At 46.8% G+C, this 26,135-nt stretch overlaps 1 protein-coding gene across 1 annotated transcript in view; it reads left to right on the forward strand.

Moving 5' to 3' along the window:
* Positions 1-10,286: 10,286 nt before the first annotated feature.
* Positions 10,287-26,135, forward strand: part of LOC113446540 (transmembrane protein 132D-like) — a 224,075-nt gene continuing 208,226 nt past the window's right edge. The window contains exon 1 of the mRNA XM_026716249.2: positions 10,287-10,879. Within this exon, the coding sequence (XP_026572034.2) occupies positions 10,801-10,879 (79 nt within the window). The 5' untranslated portion in view covers positions 10,287-10,800. The remainder of the gene's footprint in view (positions 10,880-26,135) is intronic.

The raw sequence follows: 26,135 nt of genomic DNA on the forward strand, positions 1-26,135 counted from the left end.
GGTGAGGTCAATATGTCCTTGTGTCTAGTTGTTCTGGTGTGCAGGGCTCTGTAACGTTGTTTTGAGGGTAGGAGTTGAAACAGTTTATATGTCCAGGATGTGAAGGGTCTCTAGATATTTTCACAGCCCTCTTTTTGACTCGTGCGGTATTCAGGTCCTCCATGGAAGGCAGGTGGGTAGCAATCGTTCTTTCTGCAGTCCTAATTATCCTCTGAAGTCTGTGTCTGTCTTGTTGAGTTGCAGAGCCAAACCAGAAAGCTATAGAGGTGCAGATGACAGACTCAATAATTTCTCTATAGAATTGCAGAATAGTAAATAGTAGAATAGTAAAATGCAGGCTCCAAGAATAGCTCTTGCCATTCTTTGAGCCTGCAGAAGACATGTATGCAGTTGTAGGTAGGTAGTTAAAACTCTTTTTTTTAGGGGTGTCCCAGCCATCTGAGGTTTGAACTTGGCTGGGAGGTGGAAGAGGAAGGGAGGAAGGGAGGGGAGAGGGTCTTAGAAGGAGGGGGAAGAGGAAGAGGAGGAGAGAAGGAAAGGAGCAAGGGAGGGAATGAAGAAGAAAAGAAGAAATAGAGGGAGGGAAAGAGGGAAAGATGGAAGGAATATTGGGAAGGAGGGAGGAAGGAAGGAAGAAAGGAAAGAATATAGGGAGGGACAGAGGGAAGGAATAGGGGAAAGGAAGGAAGGAGAGAGAGAAGGAAAGGAAGAAGAAATAGATGGAGGGAGGGAGGAGGGAAGGAAGGGAAGGAAAGAAAAATATAGGGAGGGAGGGAGGATAGAGGAAGGAAGGAAGGAATAGATAGAGGAAGGAAGGAATATAGGGAGGGATGGAGGGAATGAATGAATGAATGAATGAATGAATGAATGAAGGAAGGAAGGAAGGAAGGAAGGAAGGAAGGAAGGAAGGAAGGCCAAGATCCCACTGTATTCTATGCCATTATTCTGCAGTTCTCCAAATTGATTGTTAAAAATTGGAGGGTGGACAAGCTTTTTCCCTGCATGCAAAAAAGCAGTTTCCCCAGATCATTTCAAAAGCCCCAGTGGATTGTTTTCCAAGCCCAAATTGATACCAGAATTCAGATCCATCCCATCCATTTTCCAACTGAATCTAAAGTTTGAAGAGTCAACTTGTTAGCTCAATTTAAGATTCCCTGTGGCGGAAAAGAAGGGAAAAAAAGGCCACACTAGAGGGCGCTGAAACTCTACCATCAATAAGGGAAGACTGTGGCCTTTGGGATATTGTGGGGTTTTTTTTGTGTGTGCTCTGTTTTAACAATGCCGGCAATCTGCACTACACAAGCCATGCTTTTAGGCTGTGGGAAATCTACAGAGGACACAACGGTGCAAGCAGAGGTGTTGTCAAAGTGAAAATGGGACTTTGAGGAAGTGGGATGAGAACATGGACCCCCTTTGATCCTTAGAGGTGAAGGTTAACAGATTGACAGAGTTGGAAGGGACCTTGTAGGTCATCTAGTCCAGCCTCCCCACCCTACACCATTTCTGACAGATGCCAGTCCAGTCTGTTTTTGAAATCCTCCAGCGATGAAGCTCCCACAACTTCTGAAGGCAGAGACACAAATGAAAAGCTCATATGGACATGTTGTGGCTCCGGGCTTGGATTCAGCTCCTGTGATTGATATGAGTTCAAGTGAGGAGGTCATCGCAGAAAAATATGAGCCGGCCTGGCTTAGTGATTGGACTGATAACCAGGATGAGGAGATGGACGTGACAAGGGACGACAGACCTGATGTATTAGAATTGTCAGGACCTTTGACCTCCTCTGGTTCCTTATCTGATCAACAGCTGGGAATGGCTGACAGGGAAGTTTTGAGAGAGTCTTCTAGTGGAGATGAGAACTTGGAAAATTTGTGGTTAAATGTAAAAAATAGAAGACGGTTGAGAAGGCAAACTCAGCTGGAACGGAGGAGGAGGGCGAGTCAGTAAATTAGCACATTGCCTCAATGAGTATAAAAGGACACAGCTGGGCTGGTACAATTTGCCAGGAACAAAGTGACTATTTGAGTGAGGACGTTACAGCAAGGAGCTCTGAGACTAGAGATTTATTGCCAGGACTGGTTTGCCGGACAGAGTAAAGATTTATGTTGTGGTTTCTGCCAGCCGTTATCTTGTAAGACTTCTTTCCGTTTGATTTAATTGTGAAACGGCTGCTTACTGTTTTGTTCGTTTGAATTTTGAAGGGGAGTCATAACATGGACATATTATAGGAAGACCCAGCTCTGTGGAGAAGGTTCAGATGATGAGAATGGCGGAAGGAAGAAGAGGACAACCAGCGAGGTGGATGGACACAATTACAACAGTGATGGAAGCCCTGTTGGAAGACCTAAGGTCAGGTTAGGAACAAATCACCAGGGAGAAAATCCATCTGTACAGTTGCTAAGAGTTGGCAATGACTTCATGACACATAGTCAAGACAGCGAGTTCTCAAGTCGGTGATTATTATTATTATTTTTTTGCGACCTATTTGCTGGTCCCCCATTGGCAACCTGTTCTGACCCACGCCCTTTTCCAACAAATCAAACACAATCCAAAGGGAACAGAAATCTTTTAATGCTTCTGCAAAATCATTAGCTGTGATAAGCACAAGCCTGTGTGAGACTTGCCAAAAGATAACAGACAAGAAATAATTTGCAATACAAGAATCTTCAAATACAAACTCAGGATACTGGAATGTCCACGAGGCTAGAGTTTCAAAACGACTTTGCCTTCTGCAAAGAAGGTTCGCTTCACAGCTGGCTTTTATCTTCTTGAAGGAGGGGCCGTTACCTTGCAGCCTTACTCCCGAGTCACCCATGCTGTTGCAGCTGCTCTTTCCTGTGAGTAATCCTACGCGCACTTGGCACAGGCTCCTCGGGAACCTCCTCATCGCTGCTGCCGGCCCCCACAATCTCTGAAGGCAGCAGTCCACTCCCTAATGGTCCTGGCCCCTCATCTGAGTCCTCGCTCTCCTCAGCACCTGCTGCCGGCTAACCACAACACAACCTGCATTGATGGGAATTTGGGGTCCTCCATCAAAAGGAAAACCCATTACAGTTTCTTTCAAAGCAGCTGCGGTACAGAGTGTGGAACGCTGCGCCAGCTATTTTTCGATTCAACTTCCCGGCTGAAATCCAACAGAGGTGTGATTCACACACTTCTGAAAAGGCACCTTTTCAACGGATTCTCCAAGTCACAGCTTGCCTTTTGGAAAGTAAACCTGATTGGATTTTATTAATTCTCCTCTACCTATAGGAATGCAATCACATTTCAGAAAGGACTTGATTATGCCCCCCCGCTCTGTCTCTCTCTCTCTCTCTCTCTCTCTCCATCCCTCTACCACTCTCACTCTCACTATTTTTCTCTCTCTCTCTCAGAATCTCTTTGTCTTTCTCAATCTCTCTCTCTCAATCTCTGAACCTCTGTGTCTTTCTCAATCGCTATCAACCTCTCCCTCTTTTAATCTTTCAACCTTTCTCTCTTTCTCAATCTCTTTCAATCTCTCAACCTCTGTTTTTCTCAACCTCTCAACCGCTTTCTCTCTGTGTCTTTCTCAATCTTTCACTCAATCTCTCTCCCTTTCAATCTCTTTCTCAATCTCTTTCTCTCAATTTCTCAGCCACTCTTTCTCTCTGCCTTTCTCAACCTCTCTCTTTCTTTTTTAATCTTTCTTTCGGTCTCTCAACCTCTCACTCTGTCTTTCTCAATCTCTTTCTCTCAACCTCTCTCTTTCCATCTCTCAACTTCTCTCTCTCTCTCTCTCTCTCTCTACCTCTCTCTCTTTCTCTTTGTCTCTCCTTTTTCTCACGGTTCACAATTAGCTCTGCAGGCTGTGTCATAGGCTGATTGCAAATATCTGCTTGTTAAAGCTAACACTCGCTACCAAGGGATTCTCTTAGCAAGCGCAAACTGGTGACCTCTTTAATCCTGTTGAGTTCTGGCTTTCTCTAGCTCGTAAACTCTGGATGAAAGCAAAAGAAAGAGAGAGAAAGAGAGAGAGAGAGAGAGAAATATGCTGATATTGGAGTCCTGCCATAGTCTTGGGGATTGTAAGAGGTGGCATGACAAATCTCTTCAGTTCAGCCGAAGAGCACAGAAGCCACCCCCAATCCTGCTCAAGGTTAGGCTTTATGGACCTTGGGAAACACCCAACCCCTGTTTCCCAGTTCGTGGTATGTGAGAAGGACCTCAGGAGGCTGGATGGAGAGCTACGGACTGGACAACTGGTGTTTAATAGATGCCTCAGCCCGCAGAAGGAGGGAAGGCATGGGATATCTCTCAGGATCCCCTTGCACCTACATTCTAGTCATTTCCGGCTCTAGGGGGCAGTGCTGATCTCCATTACAAAGCCGAAGAGCCAGCGCTGTCCAAAGACGTCTCCATGGTCACACGGCCAGCATGACTAAATGCCGAAGGCTCACGGTACCTTGTGACCCTCCCACCAAAGCGCTCCCTATTTTTCAACTTGCATTTTTTTTACGTGCTTTTGAACTGCTAGGTTGGCAGAAGCTGGGACGAGGGACAGGAGCTCACACCGTGACGCGGCGCTAGGGATTCGAACCGCCAAACTGCCAACCTTTCTGATCGATAAGTTCAGCATCTTAGCCACAGAGTAAAGCAGAGTAAGGGAACCCTCCCTCGTTTGCAAGTCTGAGGCCAGCTTTACCAGTTAGGAAGCATGACCAGATAAGCTAACTTTACTTTATCCTGAGGCTGCATTAAAACAGAACCACGCAGGTCTGAAAGTACAAATCTGCCTCTGTCTCCTTTACAGCCTGAATAAACTAGGGAAGGTCCCCTCTTTGTCCATTCATTAGGCAACTGTAAGCTGTGCGGTCTCTTATTTATTTATTTGTAGAATAGAATAGAGCTGGAAGGGACCTTGGAGGTCTTCTAGTCCAGCCCCCTGCTCAAGCAGGAGAGCCTATACCATTTCAGATAAGTGATTGTCTAGCCTCTTCTTAAAAACAGGCAGTGTTGGAAGCGCCCACGATTTCTGGAGGCAAGGCATTTGAAAATTCCCCAGGCAGCCTCTCATTTTTCTGTCTCCCAAAATCTTTCCCACGTACCGTTGCATATCTGGTTGACATGGGGAAGGATGGAACTCTGTGTACAGTGGGGGTGAAAAAGCCATCCTATACATCGTCATCATCTTCACTTAACGGCCCCGTAATCCCTTGCGGGGTAGAGTCTGAGCAACTGAACGGAGCTAGCAGGATGTTTGAATGGCCGGATGCCCTTCTTGTTGCCAATGCGGAGTTTTCTTCAGCAGATATATTCTCTGTATGCCCAGAGAGAGAAATGTCTGCTGCTACCTAGGATTGAACTCACAGCCTTCTGATTGAGAGGGGAGGCCACCACACCACTCCAAAAAAAAAGCCATCCTACACATAATTTACAACATTTGTGCTGACCTCAAAAACCAGGCTCCCTTGAACCCTGAGCCAAATGGGGTTTGTCAATCCAGCCTTGAGAGGAAAAGGGTTTAACGCCATGCAAGGTCCCTTTAACAACTCCCCCCCCCCAAAAGAGGTGTGGCTCCTTCACCTGGTCCCTGATTGGACAGAGTTCTTTGGATTCTGATTGGTTTGTGAGTCTTTAAGTACTAGTGGGAGCAGCTGAGAGCCGCTTCTCCAAAAACCCTTCAGAAGGAGGCTTGATAAGATGCGCTGATTGGGTTCGCTCCATAACACGTTTCTGCCTTTCTTTCTTTAATTTATTGGCTGCTCATCTGACCTCAGGGTAACTCTGGGTGGCTTACGACATGAAAAGGAGAAAACCATACAAAACCTATGCAGTACTAATAAAATGCTATCAAAATACAAATACTCAACCCCCAACTAACAAAAATGGGGAAGGAGGGAGTAGGATTGCGGGCGGGCAGGGGAGGGAAGTGGATTCTATTATTAATCTATCAATCTATCAATCGCTCCCGTTGTGGAGGATTAAACTCAAAGAACTAATGTATTGTTTTGACTTTGGATGTTTGGATCACGGTCTAGCCAAACTGCCAGCAAACCATTGTTCCAAATCAGCCAGGCTTCATCTATTGTGTGTCGCGATTGCAAACGTTTGATTGTCTCGGTGAAAGAGATTATGCAGGTGTCGGTGCTGTGATGTCAAATGTTAGACAATCTCCTCCTCCTCCTTCTTCTTCCCTTCCTCCTCTTCCCCTCTTCTTCCTCCTCCTCCTCCTCCACTTCCTCTCCTCCTCTTCCTCCCATTCTCCTTCTTCCTCTTCCTCCTTTTCTTCCTCCTCTCCTTCTTCCTCATCACTCTTCCCTCTTCTTTCTGTTCCTCTTCCTCCTCCTCCTTCTCCTTCTCCTTCCCCTCTTCCTCCTTCTCCTCTTCCTCCTCCACTTCCTTTGCTTCTCTCCTCCTATTCTCCTTCTTCTTCCTCTTCTTTTCTTCATCCTCTTTTTCTTCCTCCCCTCCTCCTCTTCCCCTCCTTCATTTCCTCCTCCTCCACTTCCTCTCCTTCTCTCCTTCTCCCATTCTCCTTCTTCTTCCTCCTTTTCCTCCACTTCGCTCTTACCTCTTCTTTCTCTTCTTTTCTCTTCTTCTTCCTCCCCTCCCCCTTTCCCTCCTCCTCCTCCTTCTCCTCTCCTTCTCTCCTTCTCCCATTCTCCTTCTTCCTCTTCCTCCTTTTCCTCCACCTCACTCTTACCTCCTCTTCTTCTTCTTCTTCTTCTTCTTCTTCTTCTTCTTCTTCTTCTTCTTCTTCTTCTTCTTCTTCTTCTTCTTCTTCTTCTTCTTCTTCTTCCTCCTCCTCCTCCTCCTCCTCTTCCTCCTCCTCCTCCTCCTCCTCCTCCTCCTCCTCCTCCTCCTCCTCCTGTGCCAAGGAAAATATGATTACTGGGAAGAATGATTGGTCCAAGAAAAGTTAAATCCAGGCAAGATAGCCTGCGTTTGTTCACGTAAACAAAAGGCCCCATTGAGTATCTAGGCAATTTGTAATTAAAAAGGGGGTGAAATCTCAGGGCAAACCCAATTTCTTCTTATTTAATCCTTTCCCAGCCAATTAAAGGGATAGTAGAAAACTTCTTGGAATCCCCCAATGCTTGGTTTACTGCTCTCCACCCACTCTAATTGTTTTCTTGTTTTTTTTTCTTGGCATTGACATTTTCCTTCGCAGCTAGTTAATGACTCCATTGAGATTCTGAAGCCTTTAGATCTGTGCTTAATTTGGTCTTAGAACGTGAGGGGAAGCTTCATCATTGCTTCTGGACGGGCGCGTAATAGATGTCTCAACTCAGAGAAGGTGGGGTGGCAGGAGGAACATCTCAGAAGTGACCCCCTTCCTGGTGTGAAAGTTGGAAGTCAACCTTAACAGGCAGACCAGTTAGGAAACATGACCAGGTAATCTCATTCTACGTTCTTGTAGAGTTGGAAGGAACCTTGGAGGTCTTCTAGTCCACCCCCTTGCTCAAGCAGGAGACCTTATACTACTCTGGACAAGTGGCTGTCCAGTCCTTTCTTGAAAACCTCCAGTGACGGAGCACCTACAACTTCCGAAAGCAAGCTGTCCCACTGATTAACTGTTCTAACTGTCAGAAAAGTTCTCCTTGGTTCTAGATTGGATCTCTCCTTGATCAATGTTGATGGAGATTGTCAGTTATCTAGGTCATGGTTGTCCCCAAAAGTGCTTTTTTTCAAGAGGCAACTGGATTTTGGGGGGGTTTTCTTTGAAGACTTTTTGCTTCTCAACCAAGAAGCTTCTTCAGCTCTGATTTGGATGGTGGGAAATGGAAGGATTTACATTTCTTGCAGACAACTGGTCGTTTGCATTCTTTTAGGGAGTTGTTGAGGCCACTTGGAGGTTTATCTGTGTCCTCGGGGTCACCTGAGTGGTGCAAATGGGTGTGGAGCCTTCTTGGAACGGCTGAAAGGCCTAGGTTGTAGACTGGAGATAGATCGGGGGTCTTCAGACTTGACCGCTTGAAGACTTGTGGACTTCCACTCCCAGAATTCCTCCTCCAGTCCATGTTAGCTCAGAAATTCTGGGAGTGGAAGTCCACAAGTCTTAAATTTGCCAAGTTTGAAGACCCTTGAGATAGATAATATTGTATTCCTCTCCCTCTGTTGAGAGAGGGCTGTCCAATTTTGACATCGACGGCCACTTTGACTCCCCTCTTTCAAACCAGCGGTCCTCTCTGCCCAAAATACGTTCACCCTGTCAGGAAATTTCTCTTTAGTTCTAAGTAGGTTAAAACTTAGTTTCTGTTCATGTAAATCTGGGTGTTGGTTGCGGAAGAAGACGCTTGTCAGGTCTCTTCGTTTCTTTCTTAGCTTTTTTTTTGCCTTTTTCAAATGGCGTATAAACGTGGTTCATCTCTACGGGTCTGTTGATGGCCAATTTGGCTGAATGCCCGGCTTCCAGGAATTCCTTCCTGATTTTTTTTTTTTTAAATTTGGCTTGCTCCAGGATACTGACCGGTGGTTTAAATCTTTCCATGTGTGGTGAGATGAAAGAGTCCTGCTTTCGGATTGCTCCTGTTGTTTCTTTGCTGCCCCCTGCAAAACAATTCCCCCACCTCCAAGCAAAAGTATTCAACTAGATTTGAGCAGAACAAAAAAGTCTGCCAATTCCAGGCGTAGATCAGCCTCTTAATCCGTAAAAACCCTCCAGCAAGGTTGGGCTCTATCCCCGCCCACCCTTCCCGCCTCCCAGCAAATCCGAACGCGGAGGTTATTTTATTTTATTTTGTTTTAATCCTGAAAGGTTTGAGCGTCGCAGAAGCGAAGAAGCGGCTGGATTCGGAGCGGCGTCTCTCAGCCGAGGTCTCTCTCTCTCTCTCGCGCGCGCGCGATCCTCTGGGCGGCTTTGCAAGCGCGGGCTGCACTACAGCGTTATAGGTTGTAGGTTGCGAACGTGGCGGCTGCAGAAGCGAATCTCCTCCTTTTCTTCCGAGTATTAAAAGCGTTAAAACAAAACACACACACACAAAAAGGTCATCCTCGGAAGTCATCAAGTGATTGGAAAAAAAACGCGGTTCTCTCTCTCTCTCTCTTTCGTGTCGAAGCTGGAACATCTGTTTTGCAACGGCGTGGGTTTAGCAGCGGGCCCGGGTGTAAGGCGCAGCCCCCCTCCTCAAATCCTCCTCCCCCCCCGCAGTTTTCCAAGGGGTCGGGAAAGAGACAGAGAGGGCTCAGCCCTGGGAAGGGGGCTCTCTCCAAGCTCCGGTCCTCCCTGCCCTGCGGGAGCGCCTTGAACCCTCCCCTCTCCTGCAGCCTTCCCACCCCCTTTAATTTCCCCAACTCCGGGGAATCCCTTGGGGAGGTGGAGCCTGTCCGCCTTGGGGAGGGTGGGATGAAGAGGGCGGAGCTCTACTGGGAAAGAGGCGGGGCTTATCCCGCCTCTCCCCGTCGGGCTCCTTTTGAAGTCTGGGCGTCCCGAGTGGGGAGAGGCGCGGTGTTTTCTCTGCCCCCCACCCCCGCCTGTCTCTTGCTCCGCAGCTCCCGGATTGGCCGGGGGGGTTAAGTGTCCGCGAAGGGGCTTCGAAAACAGTTGGAGGTGTGTGTGTGTGGGGGGGGTAGAGACGGGAAGGGGGACCCATTGACCCCTTTTCTTCTGGAGGCGGCTTCGGATCCCTCCTCCTCCCAGCTGGCAGCCAACCTTCTCTCCATAGGCCGGGGAGTGGGTCCGGTTTTGTCCACCCACCCCTCCAAAACAAAACCCAACCAGGTTCAGACGACAACTTGAGTTTCTGCAGAGGGGGCGTCGCGCCACGGAGGAGGAGGAGGAGGAAGAGGAGGAGGCGACTCGGAGTCAGCCCAGCCTCTGCTAGGCGCGCTCCAGCTTTTGCCAGCAAAGCAGCGGTCGGAAGCGGCGCCGAAAAGCGGGCAATTTTTTTTTCCCTTTCGGGGAACCCTCCCCCGATCCCTCCTTCTGCGCCCCCCCCTCCCCGCCTCTTCTCCCCTCCCTCTCAGCGCACAAGCCCAGGATTCCTACGGCTCGCTTGGGTTGTTTTTTCCACCCCTTCCCCAAAAGGGGAATTCAAGTCCGTGGCGAGCCAGACCTCACCTTCCTTCTCTCTCGCGCGCGCTGTCTGTCTCTCTCTCTCCATCCCTTTGCGCATCGTTTTCCCTGGCCTCTTTTCCTCCGGTGGGCAAACTTGAGCGCTTCTAATCGATTCTCTCCCCCCCCCCCCTCCCTCTCCATAAAAAAGAAGACTTGGTGGCCCCCTTCCCCTTCCCGGCCAACCTTTCCGGGGAGGTGGGTGGGGGACAAAAAAAAAGCGGAGAAGAAGCAGCAGCAATTTGAAAAAGGTTTCGAAGATCTGTTTTGGTTTTGGTTTTTGGCGAGCGGATGCCTTCCTCTCTCGGCGCTGGGCGTGTGAAACGGACCGCCTTTGCGCCCTATCCTGGGTTGGCGGGCATGGCTGGCGCCTTTCTGCTGGCCGCCTTTGCCTTCTTCGTCGCCTCTTCCCAGCCTCCGAGCTCCGTTCCTCGCAGCAGCTTCGGGTTGCTTCTCCTTCCGACTTCGCTACGGATCGACTCTCCCCTGGAAAACCTTCGCTGATTTTTTTCCTGAACGACATACAAGCCGTCGGCAGCAGAGAAACTCCTATATTTTGAAGGGTCGTCGTCTTCTTTTCTTTGAAAGCGCCCAAGAGAGAGTCCTGAAATCTAACTTGGACCAAAATACTCACCTCTATATATATATTTTTGGGGGGTAGACCGGCAGATGACTTATCTCTCTCCTTTCCCCCCCTGGGATGAAGGGGAAAAAAGGGCCGGACAGGTGGCTAGTCCTCATTGTAAAGTTCTCAGGGCAAAGCTTTAACTTCTCTTCAGCCCGCTATGGGGATCCTTTGGCCGACTCAGATCATCCGGTTTCTCTGGCTTCTGCTCTTCAGCCTGGCCATGGTGCTCTCCAAAGGTAAGGCGAAGATAGATGGATAGATGAAGACAGATAGATACTGTAGATAGATAGATAGATAGATAGATAGATAGATAGATAGATAGATAGATAGATAGATAGACAGACACAGACAGACAGACAGACAGACAGACAGACAGATACTGTAGATACATAGATAGATAGATGGATAGACAGATGGATAGATAGATAGACACAGACAGACAGGAGACTGAACAGTCAGTTGTCTGAAATAATATAGGTTTTCCTGCTTGAGCAGGGGGCTGGACTAGAAGATCTCCAAGGTCCCTTCCAGCTCTATTCAATAGATATATAGGTAGATAGATGACAGATAGATAAATAGATAAATAAGATAAATAGATATTTAGAGATAGAGATAGATAGAGAGATAGATGATAGATAGATAAGATAGATAGATAAGATAGATAAATTGATGGATAAGATAGAGAGATAAATTGATATTTAGATATACATAGTTAAATTGATAGATAGATAAGATAGATAAATAGATAGATAGATAGATAGATAGATTTATTGATTGATTGATTTGATGTTTAAGTTTTGGCCTCTTTCACATTTATCTGGAGCTGAGTTGTAAAAAGCTTAGTCTGGAAAAAAAAAACCAAAGCAGATTTGATTTACAGGTCATCCTTGATTTAAAACCACAATTGAGCCCAACAGTTCTGTTGTTATCTGAAGCATTTGCTAAGTGAGTTTCACCCCCTTTTCCCGACTTTTCTTGCCACAGTCGTGAAGTGGATCGCTGCCATTGTTCAATTAGTGACACAGTCATTAACTGAATCCGGCTTTCCCCTTGGTTCCAATTGTCAGAGTGGTCGCAAAAGGGGACCAAGGGACCCTGGGATACTGTGACCGTCATATATATGAGTCAGTTCCCATGCACCTGAATTTTGACTACAGGGAGGCTGCAATGGTTGTAAGTGTGAAAAACTGTCATGGGTCACATTTTTTTCAGTGACGTTGTAATTTCAAACGGTCAGTAAATGAATTGTAAGTTGAGTGTCAGGATTCCAGCAATCACCCTAATTCAGTCGTGATCCTTGGGCCAAACTTCAAAAAACTTTGAAAGATTTATTGGAGATGACATGCTGGCACTGCCCTGTATGAAGCCAACTCTGGCATACGTATTTACAGTCCCCTGTGACCCTGTTTCCCCGCTCCCCCCCCCGGGTGTGTCATAAATCATATTCTCCAACTGAGCATGTTCACAGGCTGGGTTTCATCAATCACATTCTCCAATCAAATCTATTCCCGGGCAAAAGCTCTGGTAGTTTAGTTACAACCTTTTAAAGAGAAGAGTTGGAATGTTACTTTCGCTTCCCCCCCTCTTTTTATGGCAACTACTAAAGCCGGCATAGGAATGTTTTATGAGTTGACATCGAGGACTGTAGCCCTTGAATGACAATGGTTTGTTTAGTGACAGTTTGAAGTTACAAGGGCACTGAAAAAATGTGACTTAGGACTGTTTTCCACACTTATGACCATTGCAGCATCCTTCATGGTCATGTGATCCAAATTTGGCCACTGGTTCACATTCATGACGGTTTTGCAGCATCCTGGGGAGAGGGTCACGTCATCCACTTTTGTGACCTTCTGATGATCAACATCAACAAGGAATCCCGATTTAACAACCCCATGGTTAACTGAATCAACGGCGCTGATTCACTTAACCACCGTGGCAAGAAATGGTCGTAAGATGGATCAAAACTCACTTGACTGATGTCTCACTTAGCGATGGAAATGTCAGCCCCACGGTGGCCATAAGCCAAGGTTTTAACTGTTATTTGCCATTGGTTCTTGATTTGCCCGAAGTGTTCTGGAGCAAGGGTCTCCAACGCTGGCAACTTTAAGCCAAGCGAACTTCAACTCCCAGAATTCCCCAGCCAGCTAACATTGGCAACTTGGGGGAATTCTAGGAGTTGAAGTCCGCCAGGCTTAAAGTTGCCCACATTGGAGACCCCTGTTCTGGAGGGTTCTTGGTGGAATGAAGAAGTCGCCAAGTTTAATGCTGGCCTTCCATGGGATCCAGTGCCCCTCTGAACGGAGGAGCTGACCAGATGACCTTGGCTAGTCTCTTTATCGGTTAGCCTTAACCTAACTCACAGGGCTGTCATGATAAAGAGGACGGCATTAGAAGGAATGGAACTGTGTATAAGAATGGAAGTGTGAATCGTTGTTGGATTTTGTAAGGGGAGAATTGGGTGGAAGAGACAGTCAGCAGTGAGATTCAACCGGTATAACAACCGGTTCCGTGAGCATGTGCGCACGGCATTTGGAAACCACCCAATTTCAGTTGTAAAACTTATCTTCTGCTTAGTGGTGGGATTCAAATTTTTTTTTACTACCGGTTAACCTAACTCACAGGGTTGTCATGATAAAGAGAATGGCATTAGAAAGAATGGAACTGTGTATAAGAACTGTGTATCTGTGGGCATAGCTTGGCGGGCGTGGCCTGGTGGGCGTGGCAGAGGAAGGCTATACTGCAAAATCCCCATTCCCTCCCCACCCCACTAACCTGCTTTCCAGCTCTGTTCTCCTGTGCAGGGCAACCAAAGGAGACCCAGCCAATCAGCTGGGACTCAATGGGAGGCGGAGAAGAGATGGGGTTGGCGGGGCCAGTCAGAGGCGGGATTTGCCAGTTCTCCAAACTACTCAAAATTTCTGCTATGGGTTCTCCAGAACTGGTCAGAACCGGCTGAATCCCCACCTCTGCTTCCTTCCCTTTGTTCCTCTCTTCCTTCCCCTTTCATTCCTTTCTTCTATCCCTTTCCTTCCTCTCTTCCTTCCTCTTCTGTTCCTCTCTTCTTCCCCTTCCTTCTTCTCTTCCTTCCCCTTTCGTTCCTCTCTTCCTTCTAGTGGTGGAATTCACTTTTTTTTTTACTACCGGTCCTGTGGGCGTGGCTTGGTGGGCGTGGCAGGGGAAGGATATACTGCAAAACCCCCATTCCCTCCCCACACCCACTAACCTGCTTTCCAGCTCCCTTCTCCTGTGCAGGGCAACCAAAGAAGACCCAGCCAATCTGTTGGGACTCAATGGGAGGCAGAGGAGAGATGGGGTCGGCGGGGCCAGTCAGAGGTGGCATTTGCAGGTTCTCTGAACTACTCAAAATTCCCGCTACCAGTTCTCCAGAACCGGTCAGAATTGGCTGAGTACCAATCCTCTGGTTCTGCTGCAGCCCCGGGTGAGAAAAACACGAAAATGAAGGACTGTCTACCATGGGTGGGGCCAACTAATCGTTGGAACGGCCAGTTAGCCTGAACTGCTCCAAACTGGCTGAATCCCACCCCTTGGGACAGTGCCATGGAATGAATCATGGGCGGGAATAAGGGTAACTTTCCCTGCTTCTCCTGTGCATGCTACTAGTCCTCAGTGGACAAAGTTTTTCCTTGCCGCCAAAGGCTTTTTGGGGGGCTTCTTGGCTCCAAAAAGGCCGTCTATATTTTCCAAAGAACGTCAATATTTTCTTTGCCAGTAAGCAAATGTTGTTGTTTTTTTCTCCCTTTAGCAGCTGACTGGCTACCGTAGTGTCGGTTTGAAATATTTCATGTATCTGGATTAAGAAATGTGTTTTTTTTTTTATCCAGCTGGTGTGAAAGGACTTCTTCTTTTTTTTTTAAAAAAAGTGCAGTTTGTGTATTCACAGGTCTTCCCTTAGTGTTCCCCTGCTGGGTGTTACGCAAATAGAAAAATATCACTGTCTTTGAACTGAAGAAATATTAGTCTGTGTGTGTTTGTGTATGTGTGTGTGTGTGTGTGTGTGTGTATACACACTGGCATCAGCTTTCCAGCTTTGCAAAGTTAGAAACTGTTGGATAACCGGTTTGGTGTGGTGGTTCTGGCCTAGGAACCAGGAGATGGTGAATTCTAGTTCTGCCTTAGGTATGAAAGCCGGCTGGGTGACTTTGGGCCAATCACCAGGAGACGGTGAGTTCTAGTCCTTCTTTAGGCATCAAAGCCAGGTGGGTGATTTCGGCCCAATCGCACAGAGTCAGTAAGATCTAGTTCCACCTTGGGCATGAAAGCCAACTGGGTGACCGGGAATCCCCTGGCAACTCCAAGTTCAAACCAGGATTCTATCTCAGTGTGAAAACATCAGCTTTAAACTGCCAAGGGGAGCTCATAGGGGTTTATTTGAAAGCCACTTAATTGGACCGCGGTGGAATTGAATGGGTAAATTGAATCTTTGCGCAGCCCAGCTGTGCATACAATCCATATTCTAGCTAGCAAACTTTGGGACAAGGAGATTCTTGCAGTCTTCTGAACTTGACATTCTACCCAATTTCCCAACGACCAGAGAACTTTCCAAGATTAAGTTTTTTGCTTCAGTTTTGTAAACCCAGCGGTTGGAAACCCTAGATGGTCCATCCCATTGGGTGTTTCACAACCTCAGGTTAAAGATTAATAGTAATAGTAATGCAGACTTGGTAAATAGTTGGACAGTGTTGAGCAAATTATTTCTTTAGATGATGGATGAACAAGTGGGTGAAAGGACGGGTGGAAGGGTAGATGGGCGGGCGGGCAAACGGTCAGACAGGTGGGCAACTGATGGGAAGACTGACCACTGATGGACAGGAAGAGATTAGAAGATGGATGGGTGGCTGTTGGACAGACAGACAGACAGACAGACAGATCAGTAAGCAGATGGACAGATGGGTGAACTGTCTTTCCCTTTCTTTCTGGAGATGTATGTATGGTGTTGGCTTTGTTTGGAGGGTAAGGAGGATGTGGTAGAACATCCAACTTCTTTCCTACAAACAGCTTCCATGAATTATGGAGTTACATTATGAAGATAGTAGGATCAGAGACTAGACTAGACTAGACTAGACTAGACTAGACTAGAATAGAATAGAATAGAATAGAATAGAATAGAATTCTTTATTGGCCAAGTGTGATTGGACACACAAGGAATTTGTCTTGGTGCAAGTGCTCTCAGTATAATATAAAAGAAAAGATACATTCACCAAGAGTCAAGAATCATAAAGTACAACACTTAATGATAGTAATAGTGTACAATAAGCAATCAAATCATACTAGGAAACAGTCAATAAAAATCGTAAGGATACAAGCGACAAAGTTACAGTCATACAGTCACAAGTGGGAGGGGATGGGTAAAAGGAAGGATGAGAAGATTAATAGTAATAGTAGTGCAGACTTGGTAAATAGTTGGACAGTATTGAGGGAAATATTTCTTTAGCAGAGTGATGGCGTTCGGGGAAAACACATCCTTGTGTCCAGTTGTTCTGGTGTGCAGGGCTCTATAGCATCGTTTTGAGGGAAGGAGTTGAAACAGTTTATGCCCAGGATGTGAGGGGTCTGTAGATATTTTCACAGCCCCCTTTTTGACTCGTGCAGGATACAGGTCCTCTATGGAAGGCAGGTTGATAGCAATTGTTTTTTTTTCTGCAATCCTAATTACCCACTGAAGTCTGTGTCTGTCCTGTTGGGTCGCAAAACCAAACCAGACAGTTATAGGGGTGCAGATGACAGACTCAATCATTCCTCTGTCGAACTGTATGGTGGTCTTCAGCAGTTTCCGACCGGTTCTAGTGAACCGGGAGCGAAAATTTTGAGTAGTTCGGAGAACCGGCAAATGCCACCTCTGACTGGCCCCACCCCCATCTATTCTCCACCTCTCATTGAGCCCAGCTGATTGGCTGGGTCTCCTTTGGTTGCCCTGCACAGGAGAATGGAGCTGGAAAGCAGGTTAGTGGGGTGGGGAAGAAATGGAGTTTTGAAGTAACCTTCCCCTGCCACTCCCACCAAGCCACGCCCCCCCATGCCACACCCACAGAACCGGTAGTAAAAAATTTTTGAATCCCACCACTGAGTAGGATAGTTTGTATTCCTGATTAGACCCCCACCAATCCAAAATCGGATGTAATTAGAGTTTCTTGAAAATATCTCTGAAAATATTGATGTAACCATAGAGATAATCTATGTAGCTCCGGCTATTAAAGAATCCCTGCTGGATTTTTAATGCTTCTGTATTAATAATGCATCCAACTTTCCTTTGGCTCAGGGCAATTTGAGTCTTTGGCTGGCTGCCATTGTCTACCAACCCTTCAGGCTTTCCTGTTGAAGATTACAGATTTCTGAGACCTTCATGAACTGATTGCGGATAAACTCAGATTAGGCTAGTTTGTCAGAGATGAATAGCGAATAAGAGAATGGGATCTTGTTAGTTGTCATTCAAACTTAAGGGGGAATTGATGTCGTGTTTAAAAAAGAAAAATCTTGCGAAAGCACAGGAGGCGCACAGTCCTTCTTTCTTGGATGAAGTTGGCAAGGTGTGTATCTCAATGGTTTGTCTATTCCTCTGCCTTTCAGCCGTTTCCAAAATCTCCTGTGAGATTCTCAGGTGAGACTCCACCTTTCCAATTTCTCATGCCTGGAGCATTTTTGGTGTAGCTTTTCCAACCCTCCCTGCTCAAAGAGGCTTCTGGTTGTCTTCGCGATTTCCCAGCCTGCTTGGGAATTTCTTCCCAATTTCTCTTGGTGGTCTAATTTCGACCACAGAAGGCGTGGACGGTGATGGACAGGGGTAGGATTCAAATTGTTTTACTTCCAGTGCTGTGGGCGTGGCTTGGTGGGCATGGCATAGCTTGGTGAGGGTGGCTTGTGAAGGTGGCTGCAAAATCTCCATTCCCTCCCCATCCCTCTAACCTGCTTTCCAGCTCCATTCTCCTGGGCAGGGCAACCAAAGGAGACCCAGCTGATCAGTTGGGACTCAATGGGAGGTGGAGAGTCAATGGGGGTGGGGCCGGTCAGAGGCGGGATTTGCCGGTTCTCCGAATTACTCAGAATTTCCACTCTTGGTTCTCCAGAACTGGTCAGAACTGGCTGAATACAACCTCTGGTGGTGTCCTTCTCAGTTACGCAAACTTTCTATCACTCCGAAGGCTCTTGGCAGCCAAAACTGAAAAGGCAGAGGGTGTGTGTGTGCGGGTGGTGGTGGTTGTGTGGTACTTAGATTTCAAATGAAGGAAAATCAAGAAGATGTGCTGACAACAGAATAAAAGATTGTTCAGTGAAAGATAGGGCACTCACCAACGTAACTTGGCCAACTCATTAAATAAATGCAAGCATTACTTTGCCATCATCCACAAGAATTCTCTCTCTCTCTCTCTCTCTCTTTCTCTCCCTCCCTTCCTCTCCCTCTTTCTTTCTCCCTCTTCTTTAAAAGGCATTGCACAAGTAAAATATCTTTCATTTGAGCATGGCCGCGAGAAAATAGAGGGGCAATTTTCAGCAGGGCTGTGTAATAAGGCAATGGATAAAAAAAGGAATAAAATGGAAGCAAGCAGAAGAATGCAAATTGTTTCAGCTAGAGAGAGCTTTTGAGCCTTGTGGTCAGGCCTGGCTCAAGAACAACGCTGAACTATCCGACCAAAGTTCATGTCTTGCTCAGACCCTGTAGACAGAATCTTGCCAGACTAAACTTTCACTAATCTCACCCTAACGGATAGATCTTGGGAGATTCTAGGGCAGGGGTGTCAAACTCAGTTTTATTGAGGGGCCACATCAGGGCTGTGGTTTACCTTGGGGTGGGGGTGGTGTTGCATGGTTGACTGGGTGGGTGTGGCCAACTAGGCACTATTCCCCAAATTGCTGGCATGTTTCCTCTTTGTATTGGGTAGACTGGGCTGAAGCGATGTGGGCTGGCTCCTTATATTCCCAGGATGGCCCCGCAGGCCTGATCCGACCACATCACAGGCTGGATGTGGCCCATGGGCTTTATGTTTGACACCTCTGTTCTAGGAAGTGTCTATCTTAAATCTCTTCCTCTGCCTCCAGACTCACTTTGGATTGTGCTATCTCTTGTTTCATCCTCCCTCCTTGGAATGCGATTCCATTCTCCTGGCTTTGTTCTAGTCCCTCACACCAGCTCCCGCTTTATAGACATAATCTGTTACACTCGTAGCATGAAGGATTCTGAATTTATTTATTTTTTAACCTGGGTAAATTCAGGATCCAGCCTGGCAGATGCAAATGTGGAGTTCATTTCTCCATTGAGGAATGAAGAGCCGTGGTGGTGCAGTGGTTAGAATGCAGTACTGCAAGCTACTCCTGTGTACTACTGGCTGCCTGCAGTTTGGTAGTTTGTGTCGCACAGGCTCAAGGTTGACTCAGCCTTTCATCCTTCTGAGGTCAGAAAAATGAGGACCCAGGTTATTGGGGGCAATGTGCCGGCTCTGTAAACCATTTAGAGAGGGCTGTAAAAGCACCGTGAAGCAGTATATAAGTCTAAAGGCTATTGCTATTGTAGGGCTACCTGTTTGAAACTTCCCACGGGTGATTTTTTGATACTTGAATAGAGGTGATAAAGCTGTAGGAGAAAGAGTGGCAGAACCTGGGGGTGGAGTCAAATGAGCCATCAGCCTAGAATCCTTACGTAGTCACAAGTGGACTCAGCCCAACCTCTCTTGAATTCCTTGGACTCTTATCTAGTTCTTAGCAGGTGCCGACAGTTGAGAAGATTCCAATACATAGCAATAAATCTGTTTAATTGGACCTTCACATGTGGATCAGATCTTTCATGTCTGATTCCCAATAAGTACCTGTGGCTACTTCAGCCAGGTCCTGTTCAGTTCAAATGCTCCCTTTGACACGTTTGTGGGTCTTTGGTATTGAAGTTGGGCTCAGCTCTATGTATCTATTATCCATGTATAAGGGATACAGTGGCTCAGTGGCTAAGATGCTGACCTTGTCGATCAGAAAGGTCAACGGTTCGGCAATTCGAATCCCTAGCGCCGCGTAACAGAGTGAGCTCCCGTTACTTGTCCCAGCTTCTGCCAATCTAGCAGTTCAAAAGCACTTTAAAAATGCAAGTAGAAAAATAGGCACCACATTGGTGGGAAGGTAACAGCGTTCCTTCATGTATCTTCAGCGTTTAGTCCTGCCGGCCACATGACCATAGAGACATCTTCAGAGAGCGCTGGCTCTTCGGCTTTGTAACGGAGATGAGCACCAACCCCTAGAGCTGGAAACGACTAGCACAGATGTGCGAGGGGAACCTTTACCTTTTACCATGTATCTATGGAGTGTTCTTGGCAACAACGCACAAAGAATTTGCCCTGTTCACCGTTCGAAGGGTTTTCCCCCCACCCAACCCCAACTTTCTAGTCCAGCGTACAAATCTGTGATTCTGTCTCCCATCCAAGCAGTATGATTCTTGACTCTTGACGAATGTATCTTTTCTTTTATGTACACTGAGAGCACATGCACCAAGACAAATTCCTTGTGTGCCCCATCACACTTGGCCAATAAAGAATTCTATTCTATTCTCCTTATTTCGTTGTTCTCAGGTTTCTGAGTACAATGACAATAAATTCATCTTCTCTTCTCTTCTCTTCTCTTCTCTTCTCTTCTCTTCTCTTCTCTTCTCTTCTCTTCTATTCTCTTCTCTTCTATCCTATCCTATCCTATCCTATCCTGGCCTGATTGTGGTGTAGTTTGGCTTGTGAGCCCCAGCAAAAACTGGGTGATGCTTGGAACATATGTGAAGGCGCACATGTAGCCCAAAGTGCTCAAAATAATTGAAGATAAAAAACCGGAGCATGGGGATCAGGCTGCCTAATGAAGGGCCCAAGATGTTTTATTTATTTTACATCACTTTCTGTCGTCCAATTAGTCATGTCTTCTGGCTGTTATTAAAAAATATCAATCTTTCAACAGCGGATATAAAACCACCACGGGTGGAAACTAATCATCTCATTGAAAGGAGGGAGAGTAGCAGGTTTTTTTGACTCATGGGTTTGATGCGGCTGGATCCCCACACCTCTCAGTGTGCTTGTGTGGGAGAATGTGGGTTGTTTCCCTACCTCATGGCGCGTTGAATGCTGCGCCTTCCCTTCCGCACACCTTAATGGGATAGATCCAGTAGAGGTAGTCTGCAGCTTATGACCAGAGTTTCCTTTGCTAAAGCAGGTTGGATGTTAAGTGAGTCGCCCCCGATTCTATGATCCTTTTTGCCATAGTTATTAAGTGAATCAATTGCAGCTCTTAAGTGAACCTTGTTGCTGAGCAAATCCTGCTTAATTTGCTCATTGGAAGCCTCCTGGGAATATTGCAAATGGCTGTTGTGTGACGCTGTTTGCCATGGTTGGTAGTAGAAGGGAGAGGAGAGGAGAGGAGAAAGGAGGAGGAGGAGAGAGACAAGAGGAGAAGAGAGAGAGAAAAGGAGAAAGGAGAGAAGAGACAGGGGAGGGGAAAGGAAGAAAGGAGACAGGAGAGGAGGGAAGAGAAGAAAGGAGAAGAGAGGGGAGAGGAGAAAGGAGGAGAGAAAAGAAGAGAGAGGTGAGGAGAAAGGAAGGGAGGAGAGAGGAGAAAGGAGGAGAGGAGAAAGGAGAAGAAAGGAGAAAGGAGAGGAGAAGAAAGAAGAGAGGAGAGGAGGAAGGAGGAGAAAGGAGAAGAGAGGAGAGGAGAAAGGAGGAGGAGAAAGGAGAGGAGAAGAGAGAAGAGAAGAGAGGGGAGAAAGGAGGAGAGGAGAAAGGAGAAGAAAGAAGAGAGGAGAGGAGAAAGGAGGAGAGAGGAGAAGAGAAGAGAGAGGAGAGGAGAAAGGAAGAGAAGAGAAGAGAAAGGAGGAGGAGAAAGGAGAGGAGAAGAAAGAAGAGGAGCGAGGAGAAAGGAGGAGAAGAAAGGAGAAAGGAAAGGAGAAGAGAAAAGAAAGAGGAGAGGAGAAAAGAGAGGGGAGGAGACAGAGCTGGAAGGGAACTTGGAGGTTTTCTAATCCAACTCCTTGCTCAGGCAGGAGACCCTACATCATTTCCGACAAATGGCTGTCACCTCTTCTTCAAAGCCCCCAGAGCACCTACAACTTCTGAAGGCAACCCATTCCCCTGATTAACTGTTCTCGCCATCAGGAAATTCCTCCTTAGTTCCAGGTTGCTTCTCTCCTTGATTAGTTCCCACCCGTTGCTTCTTGTCCTGCCTTCAAGGTCCTTTGGAGACCCTCCCCTCGTCTTTGTACAAGCACCTCAAATACTTTGAACGGCCACTAAATTAATGGTTATTATAAGTCAAGGACCACCTGTACTCTTTCGTTGGACTCATCAAAGCTTTGATTATCTCTGCAAATTCCAATTTTGGACACTTGAGGCCTGGAGTTGGTCTTCAGAGATCAAAGCCACAAGGTAAAAAATATGATGAGACTCTAGAATAGAATAGAATAGAATAGAATAGAATAGAATAGAATAGAATAGAATAGAATAGAATAGAGAAGAGAATATAGAATAGAAGAGAGAAGAGAAGAGAATATAGAATAGAATAGAATAGAATAGAATAGAATAGAATAGAAAATAGAATGGAATAGAATAGAATAGAATAGAATAGAATAGAATAGAATAGAATAGAATAGAATTATTTATTGGCCAAGTGTGATTGGACACACAAGGAATTTGTCTTGGTGCAAATGCTCTCAGTGTACATAAAAAGAAAAGATATATTCGTCAAGAATCATAATGTACAATATTTAATGATAGTCATGGGGTACAATAAGCAATCAAATTGTACCAGGAAACAGTCAATATAAATCATAAGGATACAAGTGACAAAAAGTTACAGTCATACAGTCACAAATCGGAGGGGAGGGGTGAGTGCAGAGAAGAGCAACCAAGAGGATTAGGGGACTGGAGGCTAAAACATACGAAGAACAAGAACGGTTGCAGAATTGGGTATGTCTAGTTGGATGAAAAGGAGGACTAGGGGAGACATGATAACAGGGTTCCAATATTTGAGGGGCTGCCCCAAAGAAGAGGGAGTCAAGCTCTTCTCCAAAGCACCTGAAGGCAGGACAAGAAGCAACGGGTGGAAACTAATCCAGGAGAGAAGCAACCAGGAACTAAGGAGGAATTTCCTGACAGTTAGAACAATTAACCAGTGGAACAAACTGCCTCCAGAAGTTGTAAATGCTCCAACACGGGAAGTTTTTAAGAAGAGATTGGACAACCATTTGTCTGAAATGGTGTATAGGGCTTCCTGCCTAAGCAGGGGGTTGGACTAGAAGACCTCCAAGGTCCCTTCCAAGTCTGTTATTTGCATAATTCACCTGAGTTTGGTGTCCTTCACCTCCCACTCAAGTGTGCTTTGCTGATTCAGTGAGCATGTTTCAAATCTCCAGGCACATGGCGAGAGACGAGCCAGTTGCGACTGCTTTTTGATCTTCTTTTATTTCCTGATCGTTTGGTGTGTCTTCAAAGATCACCCTTCGACTTCGACGAGAGCCTCCCGCTCTTCCATTATTACGGACTTCTGGGACCCGGCACTATTTTGCCAGCTCTTGATTTGAGAAGGTTTTCTTTCTTTCTTTCTGTTTTTTTAAATAAATTAGACTTTGTGAGCTGGCGCCTTTGATAGAAACGGAGATAAATAAACCGCTGAGGCTAAACCAGCCAGGAATTGGATTCATTTCGGAATTCATTCAGGCTTCAAGGTACAACCCTGATAACATGAAAGTCAGCCGAGGCTGACCCGGTGCTTAGCCTGCTTGGAATTAGGCTGAACCTGTTGGAAATGAAAGGTTCAGAGAGCAAAGATGAAATAAATTGAAAGAGTAGCTTGAAGCAAATGAGAATGGAAGGTTTACTAGTTGGGCATGAATTCTGAGAGGGAAGGGAAGACACGGAATGCATTAAGCATTATCAACTGTTGGGATCTCCCCTTTTCCTCCATTTCTTCCACCAGATCCTCCTCTTCCCCCTCCTCCTCCTCTTCCCCCTCTTTTTCCTCTTCCGCCTCCTCTTCTTCCTCCACCTCCTCTTCCTCCTCTTCCTCCTCCTCTTTTTCTTCTTCCACCTCCTCTTCTTCCTCCACCTCCTCTCCCTCCTCCTCCTCTTCCTCCTCCTCTTTTTCCTCTTCCTCCTCCTCTCCCTCCTCCTCCTCTTCCTCCTCCTCTTTTTCCTCTTCTGCCTCTTCTTCCTCCACCTCCTCTTCCTCCTCCTCCTCCTCTTCCTCCTCTTCCTCCTCCTCTTTTTCCTCTTCCTCCTCCTCTTCTTCCTCCACCTCCTCTTCCTCCTCCTCTTTTTCCTCTTCCACCTCCTCTTCTTCCTCCACCTCCTCTCCCTCCTCCTCCTCTTCCTCCTCCTCTTTTCCTCTTCCTCCTCCTCTTCTTCCTCCACCTCCTCTTCCTCCTCCTCTTTTTCCTCTTCTGCCTCCTCTTCTTCCTCCACCTCCTCTTCCTCCTCCTCCTCTTCCTCCTCCTCTTTTTCCTCTTCTGCCTCTTCTTCCTCCACCTCTTCTTCCTCCTCCTCCTCCTCTTCCTCCTCCTCTTTTTCCTCTTCCTCCTCCTCTTCTTCCTCCACCTCCTCTTCCTCCTCCTCCTCCTCTTCCTCCTCCTCTTTTTCCTCTTCCTCCTCCTCTTCTTCCTCCACCTCCTCCTCCTCCTCCTCCTCTTTTTCCTCTTCCTCCTCCGCATTTAAACTAGCACCCACCCCGGTCTGACCCATAGACCTTGTTTTGATCCCCAGCTCCCCCCAAAATTTGCTTTCTCCCCACCTGCCACTCCCTTGGAGGCACATCACCCACCCTGCGAAAAGCGAATTCTTTGCAAATGCAATCCGAGGAAACAGGAGGTGCAGAAGCTGAAAATGTTAGGAGCTGGCAGCTGTCTAATTCCACCCTTCAGTGCATCCCCTGTTTATTTATTTATTTTTAATTATCCTGTCCCCGCCGGGGTCGGGGTCGGGAAGAGAGGCAGGTGAGTGGAATAGGAGCCCTTTGCGGAGACCGCGACAGGGAAGACTTTAAAAAGAAACACACACACACACACACACACACTGCAGTCGTTCATTCTTTTATTTCCCCAAGGATTCCTGTCTCAGAATTAACTTCATGCTGTCCTGAGTCGAGAGAGCGACTCCCCGTCCTCTGCTCCCCCAGAGACCCCTTGTCTAACCGGCCTCCTAATTAGCATCACAAAGCTCTTTTTTTTTTCTTCTTCTCCTTCTTCTACCCCTGGGTTGGAAAGAATTGGGAAGGACAGCAAAGGAGAAGAGAAACCGGTTCCCTTCCCTCTGCCCCTTTTTTTAAAGCAACCAGTTTTTCTGGATATAGCAGTGCTACCGTGTTTCTCATATAATAAGGCTGGGTCTTATTTTTATTTGAGCCCCGAAAAAATGGCTAGGCCATCTTTTCGGGGGTGACTTAATCCTCCCCTTGCATCTTCGGGCAGGCGGCGACGGCTTGGATGTTGATCTCGGTGTTGGTGGGGCACTTCGTATCGGGGTCAACGTAGGCAGCACCATATCCAGGGGTGCCACAAAAGTACTTCCTAACGGCAAGCCCCCCCGCCATTCCCCGCCATTCCGCATGTTTTAATATAGGCCTTAATTTGGGGGGAGGGGCTTAATTTCATGCCTATAAAACATGCTGGGACTTCCTATTGGGGGAGGCCGTATTGTTGGAGAAACAGGGTAGTTGTTAGAGCTGGGTACATGCATACATACATACATACATACATACATACATATATATATATATCCTTTCTGTTTAGTTACACACACATACGAGGACAGAGAGAGAAAGAGAGGGAGAGGGAGAGGGAGGGAGAGAGGAGGGGACTAGATCTTGCGAGAAATGTGTGCAGGTCAGTATGCTTTGTTTAGATGATCCAACCAGTTTCTTGCAATGAATTTGAGCCTTCTTTCCTTCCCCACTCTCCGTCCCCCCTTTCCTGTCCTTCTCCTTTCCATCTCCTTCCTTTCCCTTCTCCTTCCTCCCTTCCCTCCCTCCCTCCTTTCCTCTCCTTCTCTTTCCCATCTCCTCCCTTTCCCATCTCCTTCCTTTCCTTCCTTCCTTCCTTCCTTCCTTCCTTCCTTCCTTCCTTCCTTCCTTCCTTCCCTCCCTCCCTCCTTTCCTCTCCTTCTCTTTCCCATCTCCTTCTTTTCCCTTCTCCTTTCTTCTCTCCCTCCTTCCCTCCTTTCCTTCTCCTCCTTTCCCTTCCTTCCTTCCCTTCTCCATCCTCACCCCTTTCCTTTCCTTCCCTCTCTTCTTCTCTTCCCCCTTTCCTTTCCCTTCCCTCCCCTTCCCTTCTTTTCTCTTCCCTTCCCTTTCTCCCTTCCCCTCTCCTTTTTCCTTTCCTTTTGGCAACCTTCAGTTGACGGGGTAAGGAGTACAGCCACCCTGCTGCACCAAACTAGATTGGACTGAGGCCCATGGAGGTATGAGGTCCTTCAGAGTTTGTTCCGGATAATTCCTGAAATGAGTTTAAAAAAAAAAAAAAAAAGCCCTGGAGAGCTT

This window comes from Pseudonaja textilis, chromosome 15, assembly GCF_049901715.1.
Source record: "Pseudonaja textilis isolate UNSWEBS1 chromosome 15, rPseTex1.2, whole genome shotgun sequence".
In the NCBI taxonomy this organism is placed as follows: Eukaryota; Metazoa; Chordata; class Lepidosauria; order Squamata; family Elapidae; genus Pseudonaja; species Pseudonaja textilis.